The sequence below is a fragment of the Syngnathus leptorhynchus genome, chromosome 16, assembly GCF_054491065.1.
Source record: "Syngnathus leptorhynchus isolate UIUO chromosome 16, UIUO_Slep, whole genome shotgun sequence".
Taxonomy (NCBI): Eukaryota; Metazoa; Chordata; class Actinopteri; order Syngnathiformes; family Syngnathidae; genus Syngnathus; species Syngnathus leptorhynchus.
In genome coordinates, this window is record NC_141210.1 from 7,858,063 (window position 1) to 7,870,376 (window position 12,314).

General features: G+C 44.6%; 1 protein-coding gene across 1 annotated transcript; it reads right to left on the minus strand.

Annotated features, from left to right (window-relative positions):
- Positions 1–1,691: 1,691 nt before the first annotated feature.
- Positions 1,692–6,545, minus strand: LOC147044642 (mucolipin-1-like; the record flags this gene model as incomplete). Its single annotated transcript, XM_085932998.1, is given in 13 exon segments — positions 1,692–2,921; positions 3,028–3,177; positions 3,255–3,461; positions 3,893–4,015; positions 4,088–4,096; positions 4,098–4,190; positions 4,268–4,417; positions 5,096–5,202; positions 5,284–5,383; positions 5,475–5,569; positions 5,654–5,737; positions 6,012–6,168; positions 6,354–6,545. Coding segments are annotated over 12 exon segments (1,452 nt in total), but the record flags the coding sequence as incomplete, so codon positions are not given.
- Positions 6,546–12,314: the final 5,769 nt, after the last annotated feature.

Below are 12,314 nucleotides of genomic sequence, written 5' to 3' on the forward strand. Positions count from 1 at the left end.
AACGGATCCATTAACATTTTGGTAAACAGCTGATCGTACCGTACACAGGAAGGTGTGTTTATATAAAAGCAAAGGAAACCGTGAAGAGGGCGGAGATTCCAGGAAGCTCCCAATGCACGTTGGATTGATGCTGATGGACATATTGGCATGGCCCACAGAAGCCCAACAAAGAGAGGAAGGTGTTTTTTTTCTGTTTTTTTTCTTCACATGCTGCAATAGAGACAGGAAAAGGCCGGGCTGTGTACCCGGCTGTATCGCTTCCGACTGTGTTATTTATCTCGTTGTTTTGACCCGACCAGCTGCTGAGCAACAACACACAAAAAAAAGGCTATTTGGCAAACTCACAAATATAGATATTATTTAGAAGGAGTAAATGTCATGTTGCTTCATTCATGACCTCCAGCACATTCACTGATGTCATCCGCATGGCCAAACCGCACAAGAAAACAGCTTACAAGTCATTAGACACGCCCTTCACATCAGACACACACATCTTTTCCTCAAGCTATTCTCAAATCAAGCTCTATTGGAGTGTTCTCATCCGGCAAATCATTATGTGATTATTATGTTTCAAATGGAGAATGAGAAGATTAGCATATGCAGGTGCGGCTCACATCAACTCCCCGATGAGCAAGCAAACTGTGCCAACGCAGCAAATCTGTCAAAGTGATGACGGACAACATGTGAAGACGAATCATAATAAAGATGATTACGCTCAGTGTTGATACTGAGAATGGCATTATGATGCTTCTTCATGAGCTCGGTTGCCATAGCAGCAGTTAACATGGTGGGAAAGGGAGTCGGCAGAGGAGCAGGTTTCCTCTTGATGCTGTCCAGAGCAGGTTGTCCGGTTCCTGTCTACCTGATTATAAGTGCTTCATCTTTTTTCCCCGGTAGCATCCTTGAGTGAATAATGCATGTGTGTACGAAGGATATCGGACAGCGGGACCACTCGGTTGCACTCACAGAAGTGAGTGTGCCTGTAGCGCACATTCTTTCATTTTCATCCATCTTTGGTAATATTCATCATTCTTTGGCCGTTGCACAACCTCGGGGTAGTTTATGATAATGGGATGTAAAGATAGTGGCGCAGATGAAGAGCAATTGGTATGTTTATGTATATAGATACATTTATCTTCCACATGGGCAGGAATGTTTTCTTAATGTCTCGTCTTTTTAGTTTTCAGATTTGTATACATTTTATGACTGGCTGGCTGGTGGCTTCAGACAGAGCCAGCTTTCTCCCTCTAGTGGTGGCACACTCTGACAGAATACCAACCCATTCCCAAAGGACCTGTTACCCATTAAAGTCTAGCCCAAGTAAAAGAAATCACAATTGTCAGGTTCACCATTCACAAGTAGGAAAAAAAAAAAAATACAAGTGGTACGAGGTGGCTGTAATTACAGTACCTACATGTGATACCCCATGTGGAAAGGTAAACAAACAACAGATACCTGGTGCACTGTGTAGTTGACTAAATAAACACCCTTTGGGCTTCTATATTCAAAGAAATAAAATATTTAACATATTAGACATCATCCAAGAAATATTTTCTCATGAGATATGAACACAGATGGATTAATTACCATAAAATATAATATAAACACAATTGCAACCTCACACCTTGACTTTTTCGACATAGTAAATCAACTGTAAATCCAAACAAGCACTTGACACCAAGAGACTAGTCTAAAAAAATTATTTTCAACACCTGTTCAGTGTTGTTAGTTTAATCTCCCAATGTGTGTGAGCCAACATCATTACAAATATTGGAATAACATCACAAGTCAATAGTTTTATAAAAGCCTTCTTCGCAGAGGCTGACAAACTAGGAGCTAAGACATACTTTTTTTTTTTTACTAGTAAATTCAAGTACTATAAAATAAACTTTATTATTGAATTTTATTGAATGTAAAGAATTCTTTGTACTGACCCAGTGCGCTCTTTAGTTCTAATGTGAAGGCATTTTAGCAAGTCACCCTAAAGTGCAAATGAGCGCACATAAATATTAACAACTGAGCAGTGGTGTGATTCTAAAAGAAATTCCTTTTTACCTTTCAAGCGGAGACCAATTTTATCCATTGAACAGTGCCCTTCACACAGCAAAATGGAATGACATTAGCATTTCATTTAGCCCATCTCAACATTTGTTCCCTTTAAAATGGATTACTGGATTCTTCATATGCCCTTACATCAGATAAAATAAATGAGCAATTACCTTTTCTCAAATGCCTTTGACTTAAGATAAAATATAAACCCGGCCTATTAGGCTTTGGCAAAATATCCATTAAAATCATAACAAAAAAAAATAAAACATCAAAATCACAATGCTATTTTCCTTGCATTAAAAGCAAATAGTAAGAAATGCTTTATCGCTTAGAGCATTGGTGTGCAGTCCATTTTTTTTTTTTTTACAGTTCATACATATTGATGAAAAACTGGTTGGCTACAGGGCTCGTGCCTGTGCGTGCAACCATCAAAAATTTTCAGCCGAGGGAGGAACAAGAACAAAGGGAAGAAAAGAATGGCGGGGAGTACTGTTTTGGACTGTAAATGTAGCAGAAGGCAATTCATGCATACAAATACAGTACATTATGCATACATAGATACACACGTAAGTCAGTGCCTGGTCAAACATCATTTAAGAGGCACAGCAAATCCTGACGCCGACTGTAAAATACTTAATGATGCTGTCTACCTGTGTTGACTGGCGTCACCTCAAAGGAAAACAACAAACGATTCACACGGAACAAAAGCCAAAGCGGGTCGTTCGGCCCGAGTCTACATGGAAAGTGCTACAGTAAAAAGCATGATTAAAGAATGCAAAATTTAAACATGGGGGAGGGCAGAGGACAGAGTGGTTCAAGGTCAGCTGGTTCTCTGCACAGGCTTCGTTTCGTCATCCTCCCCTGCTGGGACTCTGCGAAAAGGAAAGCGGGGGGAAAAAGAGGTTCAACAAATAATTGTCATCTTGAATTGAAAGCGGTCACCAACGATATAGAGAAAAATGCTTTTTTTTTAAATACCCGATCTGCCCCTCCTCACCAATCACAGCAGCAGAAAAATGAGCACGACGACCCCTCGGGACCGCGGAATTTGCCGGAGCAAGGTGTGTCAGTGCACTCAGCGATGAATGCCTGAAGATCAGTGACGTGAACCTGCTCTTGTGTTTGGGCCTGTTCGAGAACAAATCCACCAATGTCACATTCATCTTTGATTTTGAAAGCTATTGTCTTTGATTGAGCGACTGTACCATAATAGTGTCATAAGCTCCGGTGATGAGCGCGATGAAGAGTGACAGCACCATGTAGATGAAAAGGGAGATGAAGGTGTAAAGGTAGACCTGGCTGAAAATCCACACCAGCGTGCCGGTTTGCTCCATCTCGGCGAAGGTCACAAACATGTCATCGCCGTTGATCAGAGAAAAGAGACACTCGGATACCATGGGCAGGGAGCGAAACTGAAAAAAAAGGAAGAAACGCGTGCATCAGTCAAAGCAATTTCTGTAATTCGTGCAGACAATGTGAGTACACCAGGGAATGGGAAATGGAATTGGTTTTTGTGGTCATCAAACAGCTGCTTAGCTAAGTGTATCGCCAGCCCTAACTCTTAAAAAAAAATCTGAATAAAAAAGAATAAGTAAAAAAAAAACATCAATAATAAAAATAAACAAAACCCGAGACCAACAAAACTGCATTGTTCTGTTCTAAGCTTAACACCTGCAAGCTGACAGGTTGGTAACATGATATGCACCTTGTCCATCAATTTTCTATAACGTTGGTTTGTCCTCCTTAGACTCACGGGTAACAGGAGCCTATCCCGGAAGACTTTGAGCGAGAGGCTGTGTCAACCCTCGAAAGAATATCCCGAAGTGTGCTTTGAGCACGCTACCTTGGTATGATACGGTCCCAGGACGATCCATCCGCAGAAGCAGTATCCCAAATATATAGCAGCTTCACAGCAACAGAAGCGGATGACGTTGGGGAATGCAGATCGGAGACTCACAATCAAGATCTGGGTGGGAACATAATCAGATTCACATTCCTTCGGAGGGACACGACAAAAAAATGAACTCCAAAGTCTTACGTTGTATTTTTTGAAAGAAGCTGAGATAGCGAATGACTCCCACCCACACCAAAAGTGTGGACGTTCCCAGCAGGATTGCACATGAATCATATGATGACAAATTCTGCATCGAAAATAGCCGTCATTCATTCACTTATTCATAAAAAAACGGGTCACATTCTCCATCTAGTTCTAGATTACCTTCGATTAAATTCCAATTTTGATTAAGCTGCCGACGATTGTAAACATGTCACTAACAATGAGGAGAATATACCAGCCGTTGATGAACTCCATTCTGTCTCCACAGCTCACGCCACGGCCAAGTCGGGTCTGAAAAAACTGTGCGTATTCCTAAAAAGATGCATTTTTTTTCTTTTTATTGACATACAGTTTGCACAGTAGTCTCCAAAATGTGTTTGAACTTTTCAACAGTTTCAGCAAACACCACGTTTTTAATCCAAAATGCACAATACACCATAAAAAGTTTGCAATGCATCTTTCGGTCTTCATTTACGTTCACGAAGGTGTCTTGACAATGATATGCCTCACGTGTGTCCTTGACCTGTTTGAATGTTGTAACGAGGTGTTTCAAAGGAAACCAAACACCACTGGTATCGTTTTACACGGCCTCCGATTGTTTTGGGTATCATCAATACATGTGTTCAGTTTCGGAATATTGCAGCATTTCCTATGAACCAATAATGGTTTAATGACTTCCCTTTAAGCCTCTTCGGATAAGTAATATTGAGATTAAATCGGTTAATGCAATTAATGGAGGATAATGGCAAATGTTTCAAGTCTATGCAGATGTGTAACAACGCCACCCATTGGCCAGCAGTAAAACAGCACTAAAAGCTAATTACTTTGCTCATAGCAAAACAAATTCTTGGTATCCATAAATTTTCAAATCTAATGTTTTTTTTCATGAAAAATTCTAAATAGCTCAGACACACACGCACACACATTACTTGCACAATCTCAATGTGTGAGGTACCGAGAGACAGTAAGATTTGTGTTTTGGTTCCTTACGTGTTGCAGAAGAACACCTCTGAGGATGGAGCGTCCACACAGCAACAGAGAAAGCAGACAAACGAGAGCAACCAACACATCAAAGAACTCTCGGGCGTAGTTCTCCGCTAACAGGTGAGGGGAGAAAGAATGGACAATTGAGGAGAATCGGCTTCTTCTGCTTGAAGTCTACTCGGAGAGTAACTCACCATGTCCAGAAACATTAGGATCCTTACATTCCTTTATGGAGGCTCGGTTCTGTAAACTGATCTTAATTTTGCCACTGTGAGCTCTGTTATCCATGAGGATCTATAGTAGCACACACACAACAACCCTCAAATAATGAATACAGAAATACAAGATCTGATACCTCAAAAGTTTGAAAAGATGAAGAGCTCACCGTGATAGCAAAGGTGTAGCAGTTTGGTATTTCATTGTTTATGATGGTCTGTATGTTGATAGCCTTCAGCTGGAAGTCAACCGTGACATTGATCATCTTGGGGATAATGTGAAAGTCAGATTACAAATAGTGGAAAACCTTTTGGGTGATAAAAAATCGGATATATAAGTTAGAATTGAACTTGTAGAAATTGAGAGTGAAGTTTCTGTAGTCACTTTTTCCAGGGGCAAAACCAAAAGCCGGCGGATCGATTCCGATGCAGTCTGAATAAAGGAAGTAGCAGTCTTAGAGGAACCAAATAATGTCACATGTGGAAATACTAAAAGCACACAGATGAATCACACGCCTCACTTTTCCACTTCCTTCAAAGCACACAATACGGCAAAAAATATTTGGATTTGGCAATTCACAGGATTTGTCATGCAATCGTAAACTACTTTGTCTGCTAGTTAAGCAGAAGGAATATTAACTCCAATGTTGACTTGCAACCCAAAGTAAAAAAAAAAAAAAGATGAATGCATAAATAAATAATCCTACCGGTGATAACATGAGGATCGATGTCAAAAGTGTCATTGACTGGGACGATGGCGCCCCTCCTGTAATACCTCTGGCAGAGTGAGAGTGCACTTCCATTGAAGCCGACACCTTGTACATAAGCATACTGTCCCAGTGAGATCTGAGGCAGAGCTAGATACTAGATACAAGGGAAATGCACCGTTTAGATTTCATAAAAAAGTTCTGTTCATATGAAATCCTCAAAATCACATCACTAGTCTCTATTGCACACTTAAGAACAATCAAAATGTTATTGTGAGATCTTCTGCAGAGCAAGATTAGGTTTTGATAGTGCTAATGTTTTGGGGCAACTTTATATGGTACCTGCTCAAAGGTGATGTGGCTGTGTAGTTCTTTCTGTGTGTGAACAGCCTGAGGAGTGTTGCCTTGGTAATTCTTCAGGAAGAGATGTTTGAATGTGGCTGTGTTTTCTTCTTTAAAGGTCACAACCATCTGGTTGCTAAGCCCAAATAGCACCAGCTGAGAGGAAGGGAGAAAAGGGAAATACTGAACAAAGGAACAAATTTAAAGTGGAAGTCAACCCGAGAGTTTACTATATATATATTGTTAGGTTACGGATTTTAGCTATTGATCTGACTCCAAATTGCGATCAACACTTAACACAAGTTTCTATCTCCCAATCCACACACTGGCGCACCTAACAATTTTGCGAGTTCGTTCTGTCAAAGAGAAGACCGGTAGATCAATCAGACCAAATTGACCAATTGTTTATTCCTAACAAAGCGCACTAATACAGGCCTGGGTCCCGGGTCCCTCACACTAAAACTCGTGCGTTTTTGTGACCACCAAAAGACGACACATTTTTCCGGGTTGCCCAGTTTTAAAGAAACACAATATGAATATTAAAGCATGCAAAATATTGTGTGATGATTGGTCGATGGTCATCTCCTCCCCGTCGAGGTGTCATCACTGTGGTCAGGAGTTGGGGTTTTTCCTCTCGAAGCCCGACCACCTGGACGTGGTGTTGTTCTTTGTTCTCGTTCCTCACCGACCTTGAGGTGTTATCGTCCGGTACTCCCCGTCTGGGCCTGTTTTGCTACACTTCGCAGAAAACAAGTTCATGCAGTGTGCCTGCACATTCCTCACCCCCCAACAATCCACACAAGCACTGCAATACTAGATATTATATTGATATGATTATATGTTTCACACAACCTTAAAAAATATGTTTGCAAACCGCTGAAAGCACATTTCCCTTTATTCCCTCTCATGACCTCATTTATGAGGTCATCACCCGCTACTCTAGCAAATAGCTACCAGCGCGCTATCGGTCCTTCCTTCCTCCCGCGGCTCATGTTGAGCCACCAGGGTATATTGGCCCATCGGTGGCAACAGGCCAACGGTTTTCTCGATCAACCGGACAGTGAGTGATCTAATACATGGAACACAACAACAACCTCATAACATCATAATTGTAGTAAAAATAGCCACAGCAACAAGCACAGACATGATGAGCCCTTTCCAGTTTCCGAACGTTTTCATCTAATCAGACCAAATATCGGTGTGTACACCTGAATGACCTTTCATCTTTTTGTTCAGTGTTCTTAGTCCTTCCAACGCCTTGGTCAGTCGTCCCCCTGGTGCCGTGTTGTTTGGGATGAAAGTACAACATGCATCACCAAACATTCCACACACACCATGTTCCTTAGCCAATAGCATGTCCAACGCAATTCTATTTTGGAACGCCATTAATGACGTTGCGGCCAATTGTTCATGAACTGCGGCAAACGATTCAGCTGTATAATTACCCAGTCGTTGGACATTGTAATGAACGTAATTAATACGGTCTACATTTTTATTGGGGGTGATCCATACGAAGATACTTTCGAATCCCGAGGCCACTTGATTAACAAGTTTATACTCATCTGGTACACCTCGGGGCACTCCTATAGCGTCAATATATGTTGGATCGTCGTCGCTCAACCACGGGGGCAAAACGTCTCCTTTGGCTCGCTTCAGGAGCTCCGCCAATGGGGACTCCAGGTCCCAATTGAGATTCTGTATTTCAATGGGGACAACCACCACAGGCATTATCAAAGACACGAGGGCACAGATACCTGATGCATTCTTTGGCAAGCGATCATATAATTTGTCATCACCACACCACAACCAGATGTCTGCACGAGAGAGAGGAGAGGTTACAGTCAGTAACAAATTGAATTTGCACCATGTGGAATCTATTGTCCCAATACTTATGCCGGTTCCCTTTAACTTTAAACATGTCATATTTTGTTGAGTCACATGGTTGTCAAAAACGGGCTTTCTTTTTTAGTGAATAATTGTATGCCGTGACTCTCCAATGCCCTCTCAACCGAGGATAAACCAAACTCATTCCCTAAGCATTGAAAAACCATAAATAAAATAAAACAACCACATTTTTCCATATGTTAACTTCTTTTGTCCATGACATGAAGCAACTACAAACCGTCCATCCTCTTTACATTGGTGAATACATGTCCCTTCTCTGTCTGGTGGGGCTAAATCCAATACTTCCCTTACCTGTTCAATTTGCTTCCTCCACACCCTTCTCTGGTACTTTTCCAATTTGTCCTGTAACGTTTGGTTTGTCTCTGTCCAATTAAACAACGTGACATGCATTTGCCAATTTCCGCTGTCACATCTCTGTCTCAAACCTCCCTGTTCCTCTCGTGAGAGCTCTTCTGTTGTGTTCACCTTAACTTCATAAACTACTTTTCCTCTGCATCGGTATTGTTTATAAGTGGGTAAAATTTCAATCTGGGACGTTTTCTGCTGGATAGTCTCATCAATTGTCACCAATGTTCACACAAAAAGAAAACTTAATAAAAATAGCACTACTGAAATAAATTCTGAAACATCCGAAAAACCTTTCCGGCCCTCCCCTTTGCTTTTCCGTATTGCTGCTCCTTCTCCTTCTGTCTCCCCCCTCTTGGCCGGGTCCGGGACACGGCCAAACAAGAATACCTTCATCCTGACGGAACAAACTCTGGGGCCGGACGTAGGTGTGAGTAGTGATACCACCGGCGTCCTTTGAAGTCGAGCTGGGCCGCGTGAGACGTCCTGGCCAAGACACGAAAGGGGCCCTTCCACCGGGGGTCCGTCCACTTTCTGGAGATGTCTCGGACGTCCGGTGTGAGCTGTTTCTCCACCGACACGCCTTCCTCCGCCGCAGCGGATTTCTCTCCAATCTGTGCAGAAACACTGGACACCAAAGCAGACAAATAGGACCAGTATGCTGTATGAGACAAATTTGGTACCGTAACATCCTCCGGTGGGACGAGCGTCGTTGCTGGTCCCGGCATTAGACGACCTGTCATCAATTCAAACGGTGCAAATCCAGTGTGCCTGTTAACAGATTGCCGCACAGACAACAAGGCAAGCGGAATCGCTTGGAGCCAATTCATTTTCATTTGAGCAATAATTTTGACCAGTTTTTCCTTCAAACCTCCGGTTCATTCGTTCAACTTTGCCCTGGCTCTGAGGATGGTAGACACAGCCAAATCGATGCTTCAAACCCAAAATTGATTCCACCTTGGCCAAGGCTTTGTTATTAAAGTGTGTACCATTGTCAGAGCGGATCAGGGCGGGAAAACCATGCGTGGGGATGTAATGGGTGATCAAAGCCTTGATCACAGCAGTAGAATCTTCCTTCGAGCACGGATATGCCTCAGTCCAGCCTGAGTAAGCGTCAACCAACACAAGCAAAAAGCGTTTACCATTCACTCTTGTATTCATGTCGGTGAAATCAATGATCACCTCGGCCCCAGGCCACGGGGCCGGCTGAAACAGGCCGGGCTTAGGCTTCAACGTAGGATGTGCATTAAACTTCTGGCAGGACTCACAATCCGCAACGAATCTCCAGACCACGTCCGAAAGTCTGGGATGCCACCAACTTCGGAGATGGACCATCATGGCATGGGGACCCACATGGGAAGGTGTGTGTGCCTGTGATAGGACCTCCGCCATTAGCCTTCCTTCCGGAAGAGCGGGCTGGCCTTTGGGTCCTACCCACAAGCCATCCGATCGTTTGACAGCCTTTGCTGCCAGCCAGACTGATTTTTGTTCCGGGGACGTGGCATCCTGGGCGGCACACAGATCGGCATGTGAGAGCGACAGAGGCAAACAGGAGTCGGGGTGTTCCCCGTCCAGGATTACTGGACCGCGGGACACCATCATGTCCGCTGCCCCGCCATACCCGGCCGTCTGTTTGGCCAATTCATCAGCCGCTTGGTTTCCCCTGGCCACTAAGGTGTCAGCTTTAGAGTGACCAGGCACTTTGACAACGGCTACCTCGCTCGGGTATTTCAACGTCTCGAACAGCTGCAACATCAAGTCCTTGTGTGCAATCTCTGAGCCTCTGGCCGTTGTGAACCCATTCTGTAGCCACCCTACCAGATCGATTAAGGCCGCCGACACCGCATAGGCGGAGTCAGAGTAGATGGTCACGGCCTCCCCCTTACACTGCACTAAGGCTAATACCAAGGCAAAAACCTCCGCCGCCTGGGCCGATGGGCGGGTGGTGAGCTTCATCACTTTAAGGGGCTGGAAGGAACCATCCCTCCACTCGACCGCAGCCGCGGCCGCATGGAGGGAGCCTTCTTTGTCCCTCCAACAGCAGCCATCTGTGAACACCACCCGACCGTGCCCGAGCGGAGTGGAATAGAGGTCAGGTCGGACTTTCGCCACTGTCTGGACCTTTAATGCACACTCATGTGGACCCACCAACAATTGATCGGCCATGTTCACTCCGGAATGGACATAGTTGACATTTGGAGCAGTCAATATTTTCAACAACCGTGTTTGTCGCAGCGGAGTCAACGTGAATGCTGCTGACACGACAAGTGAGGATACCGCATGATCAGTCAACACATAAATGGGATGGCCCATGACTTTGTGGGCTGTTTTGAGTAAGATCTTTGCCAGGCCAGCAGCATATCTGGAACAGTCGGGTTGTCGTTGCTCAATGTTGTCCAAGGGGACGCTGCAATACATCAGCACTGCACGTCCATGCTGCATTTTCTGGTACAGAGCTCCATTCACAACTTTTCCTGAAATGGAGACATCTAAATGGAAGGGCAGAGTGTAATCAGGAGTGGCCAAAGCCGCAGCAGAGGCCAGCTCCTGCACCAGTGATACAAAGACCTCGGCAGCCTCCGGTGTCCAGACCAAGCAAGCCTTGAGATTCCTGGCTCCCTGTTCACGGATCAGGGTTCGGAGGACACCGGTTTTGTCGGCAAAGCAGGGTATGTAGTGTCTGCTATAGCCGCACAACCCCAGGAATGATAGCATCTCCTGCACAGTGGCGGGCCGTGGATGGCGGAGGATGGAGTTTCTATGCTCGGGCGACATGGCGAGGCCACTAGGGGTCAGCACTCGACCCAGAAAAGTGACCTGTTGGCGACAGCATTGCAGTTTCTTCCTTGACACCTTGAATCCTTTCTCTCCTAACCACAACAACACTTTCTTTGTTCCTGCAAGACACGCCTGCTCATCCTTTGCTGCAATCAACAAATCATCAACATACTGCAACAACAAAGTTTCATCCGGCATTTGGCATGGTTCGAGGAGTCCCTTGAGAACCTGATTGAACAAACCTGGCGAGTTTTTGAATCCCTGCGGCATGCGAGGGTATTGCAATTTTATCCCATTGTAGGTGAATGCGAACACGTGCCGCACTGAGGGGGAAAGCGGAAGACAAAAGAAAGCATTGGCCAAATCAATCACTGTGAACCACTGGTAGGCAGGATTCAATGACGCTAGGATCCGGTGCGGGTCCGGCACAGGAAGAACAGGAGTGATAGTGACATCATTTACTGCTCTCAGATCATGTGCCATGCGCCATGTTCTCCCATCTGCTTTCCGCACTGGCCTCAGCGGGGTGTTCCATTCGGAACACGACACTTCCAACACCCCTGCGTCCCAGAGGCCACACAGAGTGTCTTCCATGCCTTGGTCCGCTTCTTCCGGCCAACGATATTGAGGCCGTTTGATAAGCTGCGTCTCATCCATTTGGAGATCAATAGGGGCCACCGAGTGACAAAATCCGACATCAAATGGACCCTGGGACCAAAGTGTGTCGGGCAAGGCCGCCAGCATTACTTCAGCGTCCTCATGGTCAGTTAATTCCCTACCGTGTGTGTGGGACACTATCGTCATCTCCAACAATCCTGTATCTGACATGGGTTGTTTAATTTGGTATGCATGCTGAGACCTAGACCAGTACAAATTAGGAATGTGAGTTTCCCGCCAATCGGTCTGTTGCAACAACCGCTTGACCATTGAACC